Source organism: Nelusetta ayraudi, unplaced genomic scaffold (assembly GCF_046127955.1).
Source record: "Nelusetta ayraudi isolate G7.1 ecotype Tasmania unplaced genomic scaffold, CSIRO-AGI_Nayr_v1 ptg000135l, whole genome shotgun sequence".
In the NCBI taxonomy this organism is placed as follows: Eukaryota; Metazoa; Chordata; class Actinopteri; order Tetraodontiformes; family Monacanthidae; genus Nelusetta; species Nelusetta ayraudi.
This window is the reverse complement of record NW_027466185.1, coordinates 10807903-10829310: the sequence shown is the minus strand read 5'-3', so window position 1 is coordinate 10829310 and position 21408 is coordinate 10807903. Positions and strand designations below refer to the sequence as shown.

Sequence of the window (21408 nt, the reverse complement as noted above, 5' to 3'; positions counted from 1 at the left end):
CAAAAAAAAATACATTAAAGCTGTAGTTCACAACCAACGACTTCGATGATGAATTTGCCTTGTTGCGTTTTAATATTAACTAAGGACTGTTAAAAGTCAATTCGGTAACTTCCGCAATGCGCCACCTGCTGACCCGTTGTGATAGACGACCGAACGCTCAATTATCTAAAACAAAACCGTCTATGGAGTGAGCTGTTGTAAACTAATATAGACAGCGAATATGTAATAAATACATACAGGAAAAATACTAAGAAGAAAATCTTACCTGACCTATATACTAAAAAAAAAAAAAAAAAAAAAATCACTTCGGTGCTCAACGCTTATGTTACGGTAGTGACTGACCAAAATGGCGGCTCCGCGTTCCAATTACCTGTCTTGTGATTGGTTCCCTGGTATTGTTGGACCGTTCTTATTGGCGCATGCGGCGTTATTTCGAGCATTCGCTTCCGGGGAGCCGCACACGAGCCATCAAGACGCGCGCGGAGACTGTCACCAAAGTAAGATTTTATTATAAAAACGCCTGCTTTGTATTTTGTACTTCTTAACATTTATCAACTGGCATTGACCGACTTAAATGACGAACTGGATGATTGAACTACCCCAATCTAATTTCAACAACCCGAAGCGAATAGTGTGAACGAATTGAAAACGACATACGTGTCCTGTAAACAACCGTTTTTGTAGGATTGCAATGGCTGAATTTACACCCGAGGATGGTGGACACTCTCCCGGAGAGGAGGAAGAGGCGACGGGACACCATTTGTCGGATGCCCAGAGAGAATGTCTGGAGAGATGTCTACATGCACTCAAAAATGCCAAAAACGATAGTCACACACTGGCTGCTCTTTTTCTGGTAAGTGTCTCTCTGCAAGGCCACATGACACACACATCATCTTGATGCCGAATATTTATGTGCACATAGTTCAGTCTTATCACTCATTTACCAGTCTCATGCAAGGATGTGAGGTTTCATATCATGTATGGGCTGTATTTTATTCTCTGACCCTGTGTAAGTGGTATGATTTTTACATTTGGTTGGGCCTTTCCTCTGTCTTCCCATTCTGTCTTTAGATAACGCGCTTGTGCCCTGCAAACCAGCTGGACAAAGACACACTAAACCGCATCTTTGAGGCGGTGGGCCTGAACCTGCCCACTCGCCTATTGCTAACCGCAGTCAGGGAGAACAAAGGCACAGGCTTGCCAACGCACGAGCTTCTCTCACTGGGGACGGCACTTTTAGCGGCCCTGAGCACAGACCCAGAAATGGCTACTAATCCCCAGCTCCTCGCTACTGTCCCCATCCTACTGAGCATTGTAAAAAATGGTACAGTGAGCCGACAAGAAGGAGCATTCCAAACGCAGGACCAAGAAGGATTGACGGCTCTGGACCTCGATTGTGAAGACCAGTCTGCAGGGAATGAGAATGCAGAAAGTAATGCTGAACTGCTGGAAAAGGGTGAGACCCACGTGCCAGAAGGACCTCACGGAACAGCAGAGGACGGCACACAATGTAAAGACTCTGCATCTCAAGAAAGCCCCACTTCATCCAAGTTCGACCATGCCATGGCAGTTGACTGCTATCAAATTCTTGGAGCTGTGTGTGAATCACCCACAGGCCCTGACCAGTTGCTGAGCAGGGGTGCTGTGCCAGCTCTCTGCCAAGCAGTGTTAAAGAACCAGACTCTGAGCCAAGACAAGGGACTTGAATTACTTGGTTGTGTCCTGTTGGAGAAAACCAAGGACAAGGCGTGGAGTAAACACTCCGCAGAACTCATGTCTCTGTTTGTCAAACTCTGCAAAGACTTCTGCCAAGCCACGTACCAGAACAGACTGGACATGTGCGCCCAGCTGGTGAAGTTCCTCCCACCTGAAGGAGCGACGGACAGTGCGGAGGTAAAGGAAGCTGTGGGCCCCGTATGGGCAGTACTGAGAACCATGCTGCAGGCTAGGATGACGCCGGCACAGATCGGGTCGGTCTTGGTCCTCAGCGCTTGTCTGCTGGACTTGTGCGGATGGGAGCTCGTGGGGCCGCCGAAGATCTGCTGCTTGTTGGTGAACCGGGCTTGTGTCGAAGTCAGAATGGCTTTGGAGGAGCCGCCTGGTAACGAACTGAGCCCCGAGCTTGAGCACAGAGTCACAGGTAGGATGCTGATTGTGATTATCGCCCTAATATGAACAAGTGACTTTCCCTCAAAACGTCAAGCGTGAAAAAAAAGTGTCTGCAAAACTCTTTTACGTCAAATCAAGTTATGAAAACATGGTGAAATGACTCCTTGCCCATGTGGCCAAACAAGCAAAGTTTCATTGAATGTGATCAAACCTCACCCTCTCATTCCCAGCCTGCTACCGCATCATGGAGGCTGCCCTTGAGCAGGCGTGCAGTGCAGCAGAGTCACACAGCACCGCGTCTCCTCAGCACTCTGTCGCTTCTCTCAGCGTACAGCAGACCAGGCAGGTCCTCGGGGTGCTGGCGGAGGCCTTCTCTGCCCAAATATACCACCTACAGCAGGTGAGAGGAGGAGGATTGTCTTCATGTCTGACTTTCTGTTGTTGTGCCACAATAAGTGCAGACTGCCAGGTCTTGACTACCTTTGTTTGCTACCCATGAGCACTTTTCTTCATCCCTCCTCGTCTCCTTCCTGCCCCCGCAGGTGGACCCCAGTCGCTATGGCGACCCCTTTATCTTTGCCACATTCCGATCCCTGTGCTCGTGGCTGGCTGAGGAGACTTCCTGCCTGAAGGAGGAAGTGACTCAGCTGTTGCCCTTCCTGGTTGGATACGCGCGCAGCCACATGCTGCAGGGCGACGGCCCAGAGCAGAAGCTCGCCGAGTGGATGACGGAGCTGTCGCTCACAGAGGGAATTGGAGAGTGGTCTGGCAGAGAAGCTCTGAGGTGAAGACCGTCATAACCATGACCTTTTTAAAAAGGAAAAAAAATGCTTATTTTTGCACTTGTTTTTCATTCTTCAGGTACCTCCTGCCCGCTCTGTCCCACCTGTCAGCTGACGATGAGCCGAGGAAAGTGCTGCTCACTCTGGAAACCCCGGCGCTGCTGGTGGACTTCCTGTCGCAGAGCTGGGATTCCCTCAAGGGGAGCAGTAAGGTAGCACTGGTGACCGCTGCCAGCATGGAGACTGCCTGTTGTGCACTTCTCAACTTCACAGTCACAGAGCCTGAGCGAGTCAGGTACGCACACGTTCGCACAGAAATACTTAGTATTTTTTAGGGCTGTGCGATTAATCGATTTTAAATTGAAATCAGATTTTTTTTTTTTTGTTGGATGTTGGAGGAAAATCAGAAAATCAATTTTCCTCTTTCATACTTCCGGGTTGGCGCCTCTTGGGTACCGTAGTCCTCCTCCCCCCTCGAGAAGCTGTTAACTGGCTACCTGCGTTTACTCGCATCTGCACTAGCCACAGCAGGTGTTAAAACCAGGAAGTGATTCTGTTTGCTGCCCTCACCACTCCCTGGTAAATTATTTTTCCTAAGTCACATACAACACACACTTGTCCCGTAAAATCGTAATCGAAAATCGAGTTTTAAGAGAAAAAAAATCTGGATTTTATTTTTGACCAAAATCGCCCAGCCCTAGTATTTTTGAATGCAGACGCTATGATTTAGTCACAGATTATTCTGGTTTTACTGCCTGTAACGTTGCTGCTATGTTGTGTAGGAAAGACCGATGTTTCAGAGCCCTGGAGTCCATTTTGAGTGACGCACTCCCTGTGCTGGTGCACAAACCCTGTTTCCTGGTGCTGGCAGCACATTACTGCACATTGGGACTAATGATCAAGAGACTCAAAACTGCTCCTCCAGGTAAAAAATGTGTTTTGTTTTAATTGATGAACAACTTAGTGTCACTTTTTTGTCTTTGTTGGAGCGATTGTCAAAACAAGCTGCATTTCCATTACAGTTTTTTTTCGCAAAAAAAAGCGATATTTCTAAAATTGCAATTTGCAGGTGTTTCCATTGAATGGTGAGAAGCGTATAAGCCTATAAAATCTTGCAGGACGAGATTTTACGAGAATTACATTTGCCTGTGTTTTTGTGTTTGTTTGCTGTCAAGAATGGTTTTATTTTTCTCATTAGTTGTAAAAAATATTCTGTCTCCTCCTCTGTCCAAAAATAACGCGCCATTTTCACTTGAAATGAACTGGCCACGTGACTCCTGTAAATGTGAAAAGTGTTTCCATGACACTTTTGCGATATACCTCTATCGATACGTCTGGAAAAACAGTTTTTCGAAGTTTCCATTAACAGTTTTTTTTTTATTGCAATATTTAGCTTTTGCTCAATTCTATGGTTAATGGAAACACTTCTACTGATTGTGTCCTGTCTCTTCAAAAGAAAAATGGAAAAACTCAGTTATGTTAAAGGCAAATTATGCTTTTTAATAGGTAAAATTGTCTCATGTGTAGCTTTAGTGATGCAGTAATAGTTTTTTTTTTTTTTTTTTTTTGCCCTTCAGGCTCAGTGGAAGCCAGTCAAAGGAGGTTCTTCTCCACGGCTCTCCGCTTCCTCCGTGGCGCCCTGGACTCCAGCTCCGCCCCCGGTCCAATGGTGGTGAGCCGCACCTGGGGGGAGAGGTGGGACGAGGCCGCCGAGCTGTGGAGGCTCAGCCTGCAGGCCCTGGGAGGCTGCGTCCGAGCCCAGCCGTGGATCACCATCCTGATCAGAGAGGAAGGCTGGCTCAAAAACATCCTCAGCAAGCTCGTCCAGTGCAGCGCACTACCTGACCCGGAGACCCAGGCAGCGCTAGAGGAAGCCCTGTGTGCCATCGCGGAGCAGTGCCCAGAGTGCAGAGGGGAAATTAGAGACATGATGAAGAGTGACGAAGGAGCATTAAGATGTATGGGGGCCCTGATGAAATACGTGGGAACCAAGTGAAACCAAAGCGCTCTTTGATGGGATATTTTTAACCAGGGAAGTTTCAAAATGAGGAGACTAATAGAGACATTCCTAATGTTTCGTCAGTCGTCTGAAACCGTTGCATGACAAGAAGGCGAAGAGACCCCATTCAGACCCTGATAGGCTCATTTCGAAGGAAGACTGACTGCAAACACATTCTTGTGATGGAACTGTGTTGACAAAACCAATTTGGTACTTGTCAATTATTAAATACGTTGTTTTCAATAAAGTTATTTTTATTTAAAAAATGTCTTCTGCTTTCATGTATTTCTTGTTTAAAATTGATCAATATTATGCACAAAAAAAAATCACTTAACTCGTGGTTGTTCTTTAAAAAAAAAAAATTAAAAAAAGAATCATTGATTCTGCTGAGAAGAGTTCACCTTTTCCTTGCTCCACCTTTAATTTTTCTTTTGGGCTGAAGAGGGGAATTCTTCATACCGGACTGTAGATGGTTGCGTCCTGCTGCAGTTGGCGCTCCGGGACCGTCCGCTTCTTTAAAAGTCCACCAGATGGCGTCCAAAGGCTTGTAAGGATTCAACCACGTTTTAGACGTATGTTCCGTCTTCAAATGCAGAGATAAAGGACCTAAAAGTAAAACTTAGCAGTTAACTTCAGAGGTGTGGGGGGGGTCTTCCTTTCTAAACGTGCTCCATTGTACTACGAGAATTGAAAATCGGATGGTGGAAATGATACTTGTATGTTTATGGATGGAATAAATATTTTCTCAGTTTTCACTATTTCCTTTTATTCATATATATATATGTATATGTATGTATATGTGTGTGTATATATATATATATGTATATATATATATATGTATATATATATATATATATATATATATATATGAGTGGAATCAGAAGTCCAAAAGCCGTCCACGACCGGGACAGCCCCCCTCCCCCCTCCTCCTCGTGCTTCCTCCTCCTATTTCTCCTCTTCACGCACCGTGACCAAACTTTTCAGCCACCGCATCCTCGACTCGTGTCACCTCCCGCCCCTCCCCTCCCTCCCTCATTGCCTCGGCACCCATCCGTACAAACTCACGCATCGTCTCTCCAACTAATTCACTCCTTTCCACACCTTCAGCCCCGACTCCTCTCCATCCAGCGCGTCACGTTCACATCCAGCCTCCGCCGACACCATGCTGTGGAAATCCCGAACCAAGAATGACGTGCAGGTAAAAAAAAAAAAAAAAACAAAACTGACAAAAAGGAAAATATTTTTGTTTTTTTCTTTTGGCGAAATTTCTTTAAATGCATTTATTTATTTATTTTTTTTTATCGTTGTGGCATAAAAGAATAGCAATATTTTATCTGTCTTTTATAGGGGAAAACTCCTGCGCATTCGTGGGAGTTTGAGTGACGTGTAAAGGGCGAAATTGCGTCAATTGAGATTTTTTTTTTTTCCAGAAAGGAAAATAGTATTTAATTAGATACATTTTTGCCTGTAAAAGTTCCATGGGTAAATGCGCGGTTGATGGATTTTTGCGCGTAAAAGCGTCCAAACAGTTTTTATCATCTGATGGTGTTACTCCGTGCGTAAAAACCCAGGAAAACCACCCCGTGCCATTTTAGATCAAAACCCTTCAAATAAAGGGAAGACGTTCAACTTGTGTCGGGGGATGAGGGGGACAAAAGACGGCCGCCACTCGAATGAATATATCTCTTTAAGAGAAGTGGACCCTCTCGACCCCTCCCCTTCTTTCTGCCGGCTGAGCGCAAGCCCTATAAGTAGTGCGCTCATGGAGAGACCGGAGGACTGAGTTGCGTGCGCGCGCGTTTATTTGTGTGTGTTCATTTTTTTCTGACATCAGCTAGTCCGTGCGCAGTGTCACGTCAGAGAGATCAGGGCGAGTCAATAGCGCTTTTTGAATTCCATGGAGCGCTGAAAGAAAAAAGTCTGGATTACATCTCGAAGCGGGTTTTTTTTGTGACATCCTGCATCCACCGGAGAGCCAGCGCGCCAGGCTGAGTTTTGCATTTTGGGGAGGGAACTCAGAGTGTTCCAGATGTTAATCCACACCTATTCGGCTATGGTGAGTTCGAGGAAGAAAAAAAAATGTTTTCCGTTTTTTTTTAGAAGGCAGATGTATTTCAAATGGAAATATTCTTGAAAAAAAAAAGAGTTAAATTACGCGTAGAATCAGACTTAAGAAAATGCGTAAAAAATGCAAATGCCTTGAAAAACAACCTATTTCAGAGAGTTTAAAGACAGTAAAATCATAAATACGAATAATGAGTGTGTGCATTTCTTTAGTAGCCATTCGTTTAGATGTGTTCAACTTATTAATTTTTTCGTTTGGTTGACAGTTAAATGCACTTTTGGTAAACGTGTCGAGTTTTTTTCTCCCCCAAACCCACTTGCATCTTTATTGCCATACTTCGTGCTGAGCCTCCCTGACACACACTTAAGTGTCGTGGTGCCCCTTTGTCCGCGCCGTGTCACAGCGAGTGTGACCGTCTGACAGTGAAGGGTTCCGAACCCACTGCGGACACTCACACACACGCCGGGGCCCAGGAAGCTTCAGCTTTTCTTTTCTTTTTTTCATTTTTTACATTTTGAGAGTAAAAAAAACAAACAAACAAAAAACTTTGTCCCACCAAAAATGAAAAAAAAAAAAAAAAAAAAAAAAGATTAAAAAAAAAAAAATGAGGACCGCACTGTTGTATAAATGTGTGCTGTGATGCGGGCAGAGTGCCGATAATGGGCCAACATGTCAGCAGGAGCAGCAGCAGCAGCAACAACAACGGCGGCGGTTGCATCATTGATCCGGCTGACCCAGCTTTGACCAAACAAAATCCAATTTCACCAGGATGCGAGCCGGCACGAATCTAGGCTAGTGGAATACGCCGTTCACGCACACGCACTGGTGCTGCTGCGAGCAGGCAGATGTTTTTACTTCAGGCCCCCCAATGTAAATATTAAATGGTATTTTTCCCGAGTATTGGACACTGCAGGATCGGTCTAATTTAAGAGTCACGGTGACCCTTTTGAAGACGTTACCCCCTCTCCACACCAAACCCCCACCACTCATGCGCGCGCGCTCGTGCACGCACGGACACGCACGCACGCACCACACAAGTGTTGCACTGGCCGTCCTTTGTGCAGCTCCTTGGTGACCTTTTTGACACTGTTAAGCAGCGGTGCCATGGGCGCCTCCTGCCAGCGCGCATCACTTCAAGCGGCGGCGCTCCTTCCAACTGTATCACACAACATGGGGCACATATGCGAATAAACATTTACATGTGGCATATTTACATCATGATATTTAACTGGTATTAAGGTTAAAATAGTTTCCCTTATTAAGTTTGCGCTTTTACGCACGGTGCTTGAACGGTCCGCCTCCCACCCCCCTTATTTTTTTTTGTTTGTTTGTTTACTCGGAGACAAAAACAACTTTTGAAATCTGCAGGAGTTCCGATGAAACTGTGACGGCGGTTGTTGTTGGGAGCAGTTGGACAAAGTGTTTGAGCCAGTGTGTCGCTCACTCTCTGCAGGACCGCGCTGACGGACTAAGCGGCTCTTCGCCGAGCGGGCGCCTCTCCCAGCTGTCCTCCCTGAACCAGGCCGCCTATTCCTCGGCTCCCCCGCTCTGCCACACTCCGGCCTCGGACTTCCAGCCTCCGTACTTCCCCCCTCCCTACCCGCAGTCGTCCCTGCCATACTCCCAAAGCCAGGACTCGGCCTATTCCCACCTGTCGGACCCCTACCCCTCCATCAACTCCATCCATCAGCACCAGCAGGCGGCATGGCACTCACAGAGGTCGCGCTCCGAGGAGGGGGGCCTCCTGTCACAGTCGCACCGGGCTCTGAGCCTCGATCCCCGGCGGGAGTATCCGGCTGTCCCTCGGCTGCTGCACGGTCTCGGAGAAGGCGCCGCCGCGCTCGGGGACGGCCCCCTCGGGATGCACCTGGGACACCACGGCCTGGAGGACCTGCAGGTGATTACATTCATTTGTTTATTGCGGTTGTAGCACTTTTTTTTGTTGCGCAGTGACCTGTGTATATCACCTTTGCACCAGCAGCAGAAAACGTTTTTTTTTTGTTTGTTTGTTTTTAAATAAATGCTGTTATTTGTATTTTTTATATACTGCATTTGTTATTCTTAGCCCGATATCATAAATAAAACCAAAATATAAAATCCAAAAATATTTTATATGCTGATTGATGGATGTTGGGGAAAGGCCTCAAGACAAATCATTATTTTACAACCAACACGTTTATGTTAAAATATTAAGATAAAAAAAACAAAACATCTAATTAAATATCTTTTTAGGAATAATATTTCTTTACTCATTTTATACAATGCATTTATTTGACTACGTTAATATAACACATTACCGAATTCACAAAAAAAGATGCAACTAATGGAATGAGATTTATAAAATATCAATTTCTTAAAGGGGGAAATAAGTAGATAATTTCCAGTAATTTTCATCTAAAATATTTTTAAAACGTAATGTATTTAATTTAACTCCCTCCTGTTGTGTTTGCTGTTCAATTTTCTGCTGATTGATTTTCCTCCTGACGTGCCGTTTGAAAGAGTAGCCCGTTTGTTCAGTACGGAGGCCCATCAATAGTTGAGACTCGCAGACACACACAAAAGCCTCTCGGTTATGACTTTTACGTAGAGTTGCGTATAAAAATAATCGTTGCGAATTCTGATATTTGTTTTTATTTATTTATATATATATTTTTTTTTTTACGAATGCGTTTTGTTGTCGTCCGAGAGTCTTTCTGTGGCTCGTCTCAGCACTTGAACGCGCTTTCACACAACGTACAGCGCTCGCACGCGTAGACAAAGTGCCCGTGCCCACTGCGCGCGGCCCTCTCGCTCCCCTTTTATGTTTTTTTGTTTCTTTTTCTCCGAGATGAATAGTTTCTTTGGTTTATTGAGCAGTCAGCTTCCCTGCAGCAGGTGCAGCTGCAGACGCTGTTTGTTGCCTCCTCGCAGAGACACGCAGGAGGGGGGAGAAGACGAGGGGGCGAGAGGGGGTGAAAAAATAAAATAAAACACCGAGACCAATTGATCTGCACGGTCATTAATAGAGAAGAAACGTTGCAGAGGAGCGCCAGGCGAGGAGTCAACCCGGGTGTGTTGCTGTTAAACGCTCCCACTTGACAAGGGCCTTTTATTTGATTAATGGATTATATCCTCCGCGTTTGAAGCCTTTTAAAACATCCAGCACAAAGGGGGAAACATCCGCGATCGGCCTGCAAGACAAATTCACTCTTAAAAGATCAAGTCAATTGCAGAGAGCATCACATTTTCCCAGATTCGTTTTTAAAATCAAATGAATTTCATACAATTTCGCGACTTGCTTGATCGTGTGCTTCATTTCACGAATGAAAAACACAATTAATTGTTTTCTTTTCTTTCCTCTTGAACTTGGAAAATGTGACAAGTTTTTTTTTTATAATTTCAGTATGTTTATTCGGAAAAACAAAATGATGTAAGAAAATATTCACAAGCATTTTTCTTAAAAAAAAAAATCTGAACTGAATGTAATTATTTGTACTAAAAATAAACAATTTCCTCAAAATAATTTAACACCCTTAAATTAGTGGTATGCAGAAACTACCTCAGAATCACCCGTTACAACTTTCTTTATTTCATCGTCCAATTTTTTTCAACTCTTATGAGAAAATTATAATAGAAAAAACTACAGTGTGTGATCTTCCTCCGATGGGGTTTGTTTTAAAATGCGCAGGACAAACCTGACGCTCGTCTTCTATCTTGCTTTGGCCTCAGAGCAGCAGAGAGACAATCTGTGTGTGTACAATTAGTGAGTGTGTGTTGGGTTGTGAGAGTGGTAGATAAATGACTGTCTGTCTGTCTGCCTGATGCAGGGAATGGAGGAAGGATCAGCCTTGGGCATCCTCGACCACTCTGTCATTAAAAAAGGTAAGAGGTCGGAAGACCTGCGTGTGTGAGGAGAGAGAGAGAGAGAGGAGGAGAGGCAGAAGAGAAAGATTGAGTGTGTGTGCATTTGTGTCTAAGTGTGGTGCACCTATATAATTGTGCTATACATGCTGAAGGGGGTTTGTGTTTTGGGGCGCTTGAACACCAGTCTCTCTCTATCTCTCTCTCTCTCTCTCTCTCTCTTTCTCCCTCTCTCTCTCTCCCCCTATATCCCTCACACACACACACACACACACACACACACACACACACACACACACACACACACACACACACACACACACACACACACACACTATAAATAATTCTGTTTTGCTATTTCATTTGAAGTCAAGAAGTCCTCTAATACTCAGCTGCAGACTTCACCCCAAAGGCACACATTCTTAATGAACTGTTCATGGTCATATGAGAGAAGGGAAGAGAGAGTGTGTGTGTGTGTGTGTGTGTGTGTGTGTGTGTGTGTGTGTGTGTGTGTGTGTGTGTGAGGGAGAGAGAGAGTGAGAGGGGGAGATTAGAGGAAAAGAAGAGAAGTGGGGCAAAGAAAGAGAAGGGAGGGGAACATGATAAAAGAGGAGTTGTGGGGAAATTTGCCGAGTACCATCACTCTAATATTACAGACACAGGGGCCCGATTAGACATTTCAAGTTGGATTTGTTGCTGTTGGAGCGGGTTTGTGTTAAAAGCTCACCTTGCTTATTTAGAAAAAAAAGACATGGTGAGACATGATCTGTGTCTGTGTGCGGTGTGCAGAAAAATCTACGCTTTGCTGTGAACGTGCACGAGAACTGAGTCCAGCTGGCTTATCACAGCAGCAGGGAGACTTGAATTTAAAAAGGATCTCGCGAAAATTGGGTGATTGATTGATTTCATAATTAAAAATAAGACATAGTTCTTTTTTTATATATATAATTTTTTTCAACTGACGCGTCACATTTGGCGAAAGCGCCAAAAGGATTTCCTTGGAGAATGTTGAAAAATGACAAATAAAGGATGTTTTCTCATTCAGCGAACGCTGCTAATCAAAACCCCCACACAAGGAGAACGTTCCTCCCTCGGCACTCAGCGATTCCAACATGTCACTCGTCCGACATCACACAAACAAGGCTGTAATCCTCTAAATCAGCTCCCCACAAGCAGCGAGCCCACGCTGTTTGAATCCAAACAGCTCCGGCGCCGTCGCCTCCCCGCTAACCGAGCAGCCGCCAGGGCGACGACGACTGGGTGACAAGTGATTCCACTTGTTTGCCAGATGCACCAAATCGATCCATTACTGCGGAGAGAAGCAGCACTTAACGGCAGATAGCAGCACGCCGGCGTCGGAGCCCTCATGAATAAGGAAAAACACACAAAAAGACAAACAAAAAAAAAACAGAGTGAGAGACGAGGCGGCGTACAGCGGTGGGGGGGGGGGGGGGGAGTGACAAGGGAGGGGGTAAGATAAAGAGTGGGAGGCCGAAGAGAGAGACTGGAGGAGGATGGACACAGCGGCAGGCGATGGGCAGACGGATGACGGAGGAGAAGGATGGGGAGGAACCTCTGAGGCCTCGCTGGCTGGTGGCGTTGGAGGGAGAGGATCTTCACTTCTCTCTCTTCTTCTTCTACTTTCTCTCCACGAGACACACGGAGTGGTCGTGATAAATATGGCCATGTCTTGCTCATTTTGCTCCACGCGACTTCTTCTCCACTCCTCTGAACTTTTTATTTTATAGTGAAGAGTTAAAAAAAAACTGGGAAAATGATCTGTCTGGTGCAAGTTGTGTGTCAAGTCTAACAGAATTTAGACCAGGCATAGGCAAACTACAGCCTGGGGGCAATATGCAGCCCGATAAGCTTTTTATTCTGGCCAGCCAATTTTGAAGAAATGATATTAATAGTAAGTAAGTCATGAAATAGCTGTATTCCGTCAGTTTTTTCATTGTTCTAGGAGTTATTTCAATAAAGAGCTAAATACTGTGGGGCTTCAAAGACCGATATTTTCTTCATTTTCAATAGACATTAAACACATGATATGTTTTCTCCCGTGATATATTTTTTCCTCCTATGAGGTGAGTCACCAAAACACTCCATCTGCTGCTGCTCCAGCACCTCTGTCAAATATTAGAACCCATTTTGGCCCACCAGTCAAAATGTTTGCTCACCCCTGGTTAGGACTAATGTTTCATTACATAACAGGCTATTTAACTGTAACCTCCGAATTCCCCCGATTTGATTATTTTTAATGGTGAAAGGTCAAAGCACCACAGATTATATAAGTTTTGTTAGGAAACGGGGCAACGACACGTCCCTTCATGTCATTCCTTTTAGAGGGTGGACATGGATGAATGTCTGCAGGTAGCTCATTAATACTCCTTCAGCTCAGGTAGCGCTGCGCTCAGTCTGAGGAGAGCTAATTTCCCCTCATTAGCCTCGTGAAAAGATGACGTAACGATAGGCGAGGAAGAAAAGCCAAACAGATGTCAGCTTCGGCGGCAACATGACTCATTGTTCTTTGGTGAGAAACCTCAGCTGTTCCTGCAGACGTGCAGCCAAACCTAATGGCACTGTTCATCTTCATCATCATCATCATCACTAATCAGCCTATTAGGGTTTATGATTGATCTAAAAAGGTGGAGGCCGACAAATCCCTCCTTTTAGGTATGAATTTGACCTTTTTATTCAATCAAAGATAACATTTTTAAAGATTTTTCAATCAGCTTCCAAGTCGCGGTTTTACTTATAATTTCTAATTAGAATTTATTTTAATTGACAGATAAAGACCCAGACTTTTGGAGCTCAAGCTCACAGAAATGACACAAATAGAAAAATCAGCTTTTAAACGTTTGGAAAAAAATTATTCAAATGTCTTCCTTCAACTTCCGTCATGTGCTGAAGGCAACCAGATGGAAGCAGAAAAAAAAGACAAAGAAAATGAAAACTACTCTTAGGAGTCTCTAAAGTTTAGGCCAGTGCGGAGAAGTGGGTGCGAAGGGAGGTGCTGGAGGTGCTGGAGGTGCGAAACCCCAAAGCTACTTGAGAATGCGCAGCAAAAGAGGGAACCACCTGCACTTTGAACAACAGAGTCAACAAGCAGGGGAGGGGCGTGACGCTGAATAGATTAAGCCCCAGACGAGGGGCGCGCTTGTCATTCACACAAGACATATGTTTTCATCTAGACTCTTGTGTATATTTATTGTCTTTCTCTCCACCTGCACATCCACCCAGCCACAGACCGTCTCCGTTCCAGACTCTCACCTGTCTTCTCCCAACTTCTGTCTCTTTCCCGCAGTCCCCATCCCGTCCAAACTCAACGGCTCGTCCCTCTCGGTGTTGGCCATGGGCAAGGAGGGCCTGGGCATGGGCATGGTGTCCAACCCGGCGGAGGTCTTCTGTTCGGTGCCCGGTCGCCTCTCGCTGCTCAGCTCCACCTCCAAGTACAAGGTGACGGTCGGCGAGGTGCAGCGGCGCCTCTCGCCGCCCGAGTGCCTCAACGCCTCCCTGCTGGGCGGAGTCCTCCGCAGGTGAGAGGAGAAAAGGTCAAGGGTTGGACTTGGAAAAATAGTCTGAAGCAGGGGTGTCAAATTCAAATTTACAGTGGGGCCAACATTGAAAAATAAGTCGTAGGCCAACATTTAAAAATAAGTCGTAGGCCAACATTGATATTTATTGAAAAAAACCTTCCTCCAGATAGAACAGTAAACCTTTTTATATGGACCCAAATGAGTTTTGCTTCAACATGAATATGGAACAAGCACAGCTTAATAGTAATAAATAACTTCATATTGCACACATACAAAATCGAATTTCAAATAAAAAAAACAACTCTACAAAATCAATAAAACTTAAATAAAAATCAAATTGGGATTTGTAGTATTAGCGGTACATATGCTGAATTATACAGGCTGGCCAGCTCCAGTAATGATTCAGTCTTGTTTTGTAGGCCAAATATAATGACGCTGCCGGCGAAATTTGGCTCACAGGCCAGAGTTTGGCGCCTAGCGTCTAAAGTGAGGTGATTAAAAAAGGAGCATTTTTACAAAAAAAAGAAAAGAAACAGGGGTAAAAGTGAAAATACTGAAAGCACCAGTGGACACGACTAGTTCGACCATCACATGACTTCATGGTTAAAAAGTTGGATTTCATTCTCTGCTGAGGTGGGGTTTTTTTATGTTACGAAAGAGAAGGAATGTTCCCTCCTTTTATTGTTTTACAGCGAAATGACACGCTTTTCAGAATAAGACAGCTTTGACTTTATCTTTAGGCCACAGCAGAGGACCCAAAATGGGTCATGGGACTAAATCACAAGAGAAGCAATGTGGTTTAATGAACCACAGGCCCCGGGGCGAGAGAACAGCTTCATGACTTGGGCTGAGGGCAAGAAATATCTTGGAAAAAAAGGCGGGGGGAATTGAAAGCGCAATAAACTTCAGGTTCTTTCCCTGTTTGGAGAGACAATCCAGTTACTGCAAAGAAAATGTTGTTTTCCCTAAGGTTTTTTGTCAGTGTAATAATTTTATTTATATATATATTTGTATATACATACATACAAATATATATGTATATATATATATATGTATATATATATACATATATATATATCAATTAATAAATAAACTGAAATTATAAAACATAATCAGCTAGCTGACATCAGCTGACATTTTTTAAACATGCTATCCAAAACTAATGGATTTCTTTCTTTCTGGATTAAAATGGTTTTGAATGCAGACATGCAAACACAAAGGCAAAATGAAACGCAAGGAGTTTCAGTCAAACCTCTACGAGGCTAAAAGGCAGGAAGAATGCTGAAAAAACACAAAGATACTAGTGGTGTTGACAGGGAACATACTGTAGGAAGATTTCAGCTTCACAGTCACAAATGCACACACACACTTGCACAGAGAAGGAGCAGCTCCTTTAAACTGCTCTCTGTCTCCTTGTCCGCCTCCAGGGCAAAGTCCAAGAATGGTGGCCGCTGTCTGAGAGAGCGTCTGGAGAAGATTGGCCTCAACCTGCCCGCTGGGCGACGCAAGGCAGCCAACGTCACTCTCCTCACATCTCTAGTGGAGGGTACGAGTACACACACACACACACACACACACACACACACACACACACACACACACACACACACACACACACACACACACACTGTGACCTGCATACATGCTGACAGACAGAGAAACACGTTCTCATAGAAATAACCTTGCATGAGCAGACGTGAATAAACACGTAACATGGGTGGCTGCATGGCATGTTCGTCCACAGACACACACACACACACACACACACACACACACACACACACACACACACACACCTAGTATTGCAATATTTGCGAGGACCGCCATTCATCTCCAACCCTTTTGAACAGCCCAACCAAAAGTCCTTGCGCAGGACCAGGGGTGGGCAAACTTTTTGACTGGTGGGCCACAGTAGGTTCTAAAATGTGAAAGAGGGGTCGGAGCAGCAGCAGATCTATTGAGTGTATTAGTATATCATTGGAGATGGTGAAAACATGTGCTTTAACGTCAATTGGAAATGAACAAAATAGGTGTCTTTGAAGCCCTATGGTATTCAGCTCTTTATTGAAATGGCTCTTAAGAATAAATTGATAAAATACAGCTTTTTATGATTTACTTACTATTAATTAATTTCTTCAATTTCCGCGGGCCAGATTTTAAAGTTTAACGGGCCACATATGGGGCCCAGGGGCCGTCGTTTGCCCACCCCAGTTCTAACCTCTATCCATGCTTTTTTGGCCCTAAATTCAATTGTGCACCTTTATATTTTTTTAATGGTTTGGGCCATCCAGAAACCCAAATGTCATTTATTATTATTATTATGTGTTGGTTCATGATGTCATCGACACTCAAAAATCTACCTCAAAGGTTCTCTTGAGGATGACTTGTGGAAACCTCTGCTGGGGCACTGACCTTTGACAGACAAGTCCATATTGTTGCCAGTCATGTGACTCCGTCTTCCTCCTCCTTCTCTTTCTCCAGGTGAGGCCGTCCATCTGGCGCGAGACTTTGGCTACGTGTGTGAGACGGAGTTCCCAGCCAGGGCCACAGCCGAATATCTGTGCCGGCAGAGCGAGCCGGACCAGCTGCCCACACGGCGCAGCATGCTGCTCGCCACAAAGTGAGTTTCCCCACAATGCCCAGAGATCATGGTGTGACGATTTAGCGCGTCAACTTCCGGGTCTGGTTACGGGGGAGAAAGTGAAAAAAGTGGGTTTAAAATGTTTTATTAAACGTCATACTGGCCACACTCTACTCTGTGATTGAAACGTTATGTTATACAGTATAGTTTATTGGCTCAAATAAAAGAAGAATAGCTCAAATAGCATAAAAAAAAAGCCAGCTGGAACACAAACTTATGGGCAGGTGCAGCGTCAGTGTGCGTTGTATTCAAGCTAGCATTAGCCGCTGCTGCACTTCGGAATTGTTCGGCTTAGGTTTTTTGGGTGGTGACTTCCAAATTTGACAGTAAACGGACTCACTTTTTATTTTTCAAATACTTACGCTGCCCACAAAACACAAAAAGTATGCATATTCGCAATACAGGTCATGAACTAAGCGGGCCAAGACGCCTGTTGTTTCCTTTCTACAGTATAAAATATTGCACACAAGCCGGCTTCTTTTACGATAATCAATCTGATGAATGAATCAAGATGAAATTGCGTAAAATTATACATCAAAATAGCTATATTTTATTCATGATCCTTTATCATGAAAATACATAAATAAAACTTTTTTAAAAAAAGTGATAATAATGGAGCTCATGTCTCAAGGCACCTCCATTGTTCTGCTTCTCGTGGTTTAAAGTGGTTTAAGGATTTAAAATGAAATTTGTACCACAAAATGGGTGGTACCTAAAAGTTCCCCAACCTAAAACGTCCACTTCCCTTTCAGGGAGATCTGCAAGGAGTTTGTGGATCTCATGTCCCAGGACCGCTCTCCACTGGGAGGTAGCCGGCCCACCCTCTGCCTGGAGCCGGGCGTCCAGGGAAGCCTCACCCACTTCAGCCTCCTCACCCACGGCTTCGGGACCCCCGCCATCTGCGCTGCGCTGTCCGCCTTCCAGAGCTACCTGATGGAGGCGATCAAAATGCTGGACAAGAGCGAGGGCGGCGGGAAGAGCCACCACGACAAGGAGATGAAGCACCGCAAGTGAAGGCGGCAGAGGGGGGAGCGGCCTGATTGGTCGACGGGATGGCGGGAGGGAGGAGAGCGGGAGAGCGATGGACTGATGCCCCTCTGCGTCTTCATCTTTTTGCCCTCAGGATCATTGAAAAGTGAGACTTCTTACCTCCCAGAATGCCCCGCGGCCCCACCTGACCCGCCACCAAGTGAGCGGGGCCCACAATGATATCTGTACTGTAACGTGTGTGCACGCGCGTGCGACCACCTCACTTGAAACGACGCATGGACCTCCGTTCTCAGTTGCAGGTTTGTGTGACCTGATGGCGACTGCGGGAAAAAAACAACGAGTTTCCACACGATGGCTGCGCGCTTTGATTGACATCCCGTCTCTTTGTTTTTATCTTTATTTATATCACCTTTGTATGTGTTTCTCTTACACACACACACACACACACACACATGCACACGCTGACACACATTCACACACAGACACGCATTTGGATTGAGCTCATCTGGGGAAGTGTCGTAAGCCATATCCGAGACAACAACCCGCTCTTTTGCTCCTTCGGACCTTCGTGGGACTTTTTAACTGGACTCTGATTGGACGAGATGATTTCCAGATGCAGATCTTCTTAATGGGTGGTCATGGGAAACTGAGTTCCCCGAGTTCTCTGGCAGAGGATGGGGAAGAGGAAGGGTCAAAGGCAGCTAAAGGAGAATTGTTTTCTTTTTTTTCTGATGTACTACGTGTTGGTAACTTAAGGAAATGGCACAAATCATTTTGTACTTTCTGTGTATGTTTATTATTAATGTTATTACTGTTGTTATTATTATTATTATTATCATTATTATTATTGTATTACGGCATAAATGTAATATATTATTAAACAATTAAGAACCAATGCATTGAGTCCATGGCCGTACTTTTGTTTTGACCTGATGCAGAAGCAAAGTCGGCTAAGCGATGGCAGGTACTTTAAATTTTCCTGGCTCAACTTCCTTTTAAATTTAAAGGTGACTTTTATATTCCTTTACCAAACGCCTCTACTTCTGGTGTGGTCTTGATAATGGCATTTCATTTTATTGATACCTGTAGGCAGAGTCTGAGGTGACTCCAACTGGAAGGTAATAGTGAAGACACTCAACGATCTTTTTCGACAGAAATGTATTTTATTTTTTTTGTGATTAATCCTTTAAATGCTCATAAAATGTCTTTTAGAGTCCTGAAGTCAAAAGTGAGCTCTGCAATTTGCTCATACTATCTCTCTGCCAAAGAATTTACAATAACATTCACAGAGCAACAGAATTTTTAGACGCAGAGTTCACCGGCAGGTGCAGCCAGAGGTTAAGAAAAGCAAAACATTTTGCATCATATTAAAGCTCTCTCATCTGTCTGTGACACAACTCAAAACCAGTAAAACAAAAAATACAAGTCCAGCTTACATTCTGACGTGGAAATACAAAGTTCATTAACCCGAGATTATCTTCAGTCCTTCTTGACAAGCTGAACATCGGCCTTCTAGTTAAGTGTTTTGCATGTCATATATTGCATTTAAAAATATATATTCATTTTTCCCGCCCTTTAACCTTCTGCACTGATCTGGGATCAGACCTGATTGTGTTTAGATTCCACGTTCGTGTTCAAACTGATGAGAGGACTCATCTTAAACAGCATCACGTCCAGCTGACGCTCCGTGACTTTTCAATCAGCCTTTTTGGTTGAAACTAACTGATCTTAAGGGGGATGAGTTAGAACTAATAGCCGCACACATACTACACTAATTCATTATCAATTTTTGGGCTGTTGTTGTTGCTGTCCCATGGGTGCTGTGAATTAAATCAGCCACAACCGCAGCAGCCCTGAAGAGCGTACGTGGGAAAGAAAAAAAAACAGAAGCAGAACCAGCGGTGTGACCCAGCGGGCCCAACAACCCCCCGGCCCATCTGTTCTCCGTCTTCTCCCAGCGGCCACCTCTCTCACCTCTCCCTCTCTCTCATCCCGCTCAGACATTCGCTTTATTTAACCGGGACGAGATGCTCGACACAATTACTGCTTTCCAGGGACGGCGCGTGCACAACGGCGTCGCCCGGCTCAGACATCACTCGCTTCACTTCTACCTGCCGTATGTCCCGTTTCTCTCCTCCCATCTCATTACCCTGCTGTGTCAAGCTCCCCTCCGCCCCGGCCCACCCCCCACCCCCCACCAACCCTCCCTCCCTCAGATCCCACCCCACCTCCTTCTATCTGACACTCAGCGGGGCCGCTCTCCATCTCTCTCTGTGCCTGCAGGCAAACATATGCTGCTCTTCCCGTCAGATTCCGGTGTTTGAGAGAGGAGGGATTGTTTAATGTTTATTAATCACCTGTCTGTGGTGGAGAGAGGAGACGGTGATAGAGCCACACACACACACACACACACACACACTCACACAAAGTATCTCCTTGCTCGCGCACACACATGCGAGCAGGCTGTCTCGCTTACACACACAACCGTTTGACTGCGATGTTACCGACTTGGCCTGATTTTCTTTTCTATTTACAGCTTTATATAAGTGAGCTCATTTACTGTAACACTCGGCCCCAACACACACAGACAGATTTACTTCAGCAGCAGCGTTCTCGCTCATCATTGGGTTGAAAAAAACATAAACATAACAACAAAACATAAAAGACATGTTTTACTCCAGAAACCAATTTAAGGGCCAATTGTGGAATGTGAAAAACCAATCTGAGTGACAAATAGTTGTGCGGCAACACTGTTTTATACAGAAACTTTTACAAGCTGACCTGATTTATTGAATTGCTGCCAACTTTGTGTTGTTCAATTACTGACTTGCTAAATGAATATCTACTGTTTCCAGGGTCTTAAAGGAAAGTCTGTGAAAGTCAGCATTTTAATAGCAAGATAGTAAAACTTTAAAATGTGAGAATGTGGTAAATCACTCAAATGGGCCTTATTAATACAGTTTCCAGATTTACCAAATAATTTTTTATTTTCAACCATAAACACATTTTGTTTGGTCAAAAAGTCCTCGTGTGAGCTGCGCAGGCCTTACAAAATTTACATTTTTCTCTTGTGTTTTTTGCCTTCTTCCAAACTTCCCCACCTGCTCCACCAGTGGCTCCAGCTTGGAACTGTCCACTCCTCTGTCATTGGCCAGTCACTCTAGCCAACATCACTGCTATGCGCTAGCTGTAGCGGGAAAGAAAGATTCTAGATCTCAGGGTCAGCACAATGAAAAAAAAATCTGCACAGATGTTACTGTGATATCTTCTCAACTTCTTAGGTAGGCAGTTGATAGTCAGTTTTTCATAACAGGAGCGCTTTAAACTATCTGGCTGAAACACAAATTCATTCCTGCCATCAGTCTTCGCCTCTGAAATTGCCGTTTAAAATGTCGGCATATTCCGATGACCTTCAACAATTCTTAAAAACTTTCCCCTCCTTTTGA

The 21408-nt window shown here is 44.6% G+C and overlaps 2 protein-coding genes across 3 annotated transcripts in view; both read left to right on the top strand.

Annotated features, from left to right (window-relative positions):
• ncdn (neurochondrin) overlaps positions 1-5132 on the top strand; it is a 327405-nt gene extending 322273 nt beyond the window's left edge. The window contains exons 1-8 of one of the 2 annotated variants that reach the window (XM_076011781.1): positions 342-497; positions 685-853; positions 1072-2140; positions 2340-2509; positions 2652-2893; positions 2971-3186; positions 3674-3816; positions 4469-5132. In XM_076011781.1, the coding sequence (XP_075867896.1) occupies positions 692-853; positions 1072-2140; positions 2340-2509; positions 2652-2893; positions 2971-3186; positions 3674-3816; positions 4469-4887 (2421 nt within the window). In that variant the 5' untranslated portion in view covers positions 342-497; positions 685-691 and the 3' untranslated portion in view covers positions 4888-5132. Of the gene's footprint in view, positions 1-341; positions 498-684; positions 854-1071; positions 2141-2339; positions 2510-2651; positions 2894-2970; positions 3187-3673; positions 3817-4468 lie in introns of those variants that run through there. The other variant, XM_076011783.1, reaches the window with a different exon arrangement.
• Positions 5133-6688: 1556 nt separating this feature from the next.
• tfap2e (transcription factor AP-2 epsilon) lies at positions 6689-18873 on the top strand. The gene is made up of 7 exons (XM_076011785.1): positions 6689-6946; positions 8409-8852; positions 10762-10816; positions 14100-14331; positions 15759-15877; positions 16813-16951; positions 17725-18873. Exons 1-7 carry the CDS (start codon positions 6920-6922, stop codon positions 17984-17986), a joined length of 1278 nt encoding a protein of 425 aa, XP_075867900.1. The 5' UTR covers positions 6689-6919; the 3' UTR covers positions 17987-18873.
• The last annotated feature ends 2535 nt before the right edge of the window (positions 18874-21408 follow it).

Bases quoted from the DNA above. Each gene is read 5' to 3' on its own strand.
- tfap2e (XM_076011785.1), top strand. From the start codon at position 6,920: ATGTTAATCCACACCTATTCGGCTATG. The intron at 14,332-15,758 runs GTGAGAGGAGAA...GTCCGCCTCCAG, and splicing joins CTGGGCGGAGTCCTCCGCAG to GGCAAAGTCCAAGAATGGTG. The intron at 15,878-16,812 runs GTACGAGTACAC...CTCTTTCTCCAG, and splicing joins CCTCACATCTCTAGTGGAGG to GTGAGGCCGTCCATCTGGCG.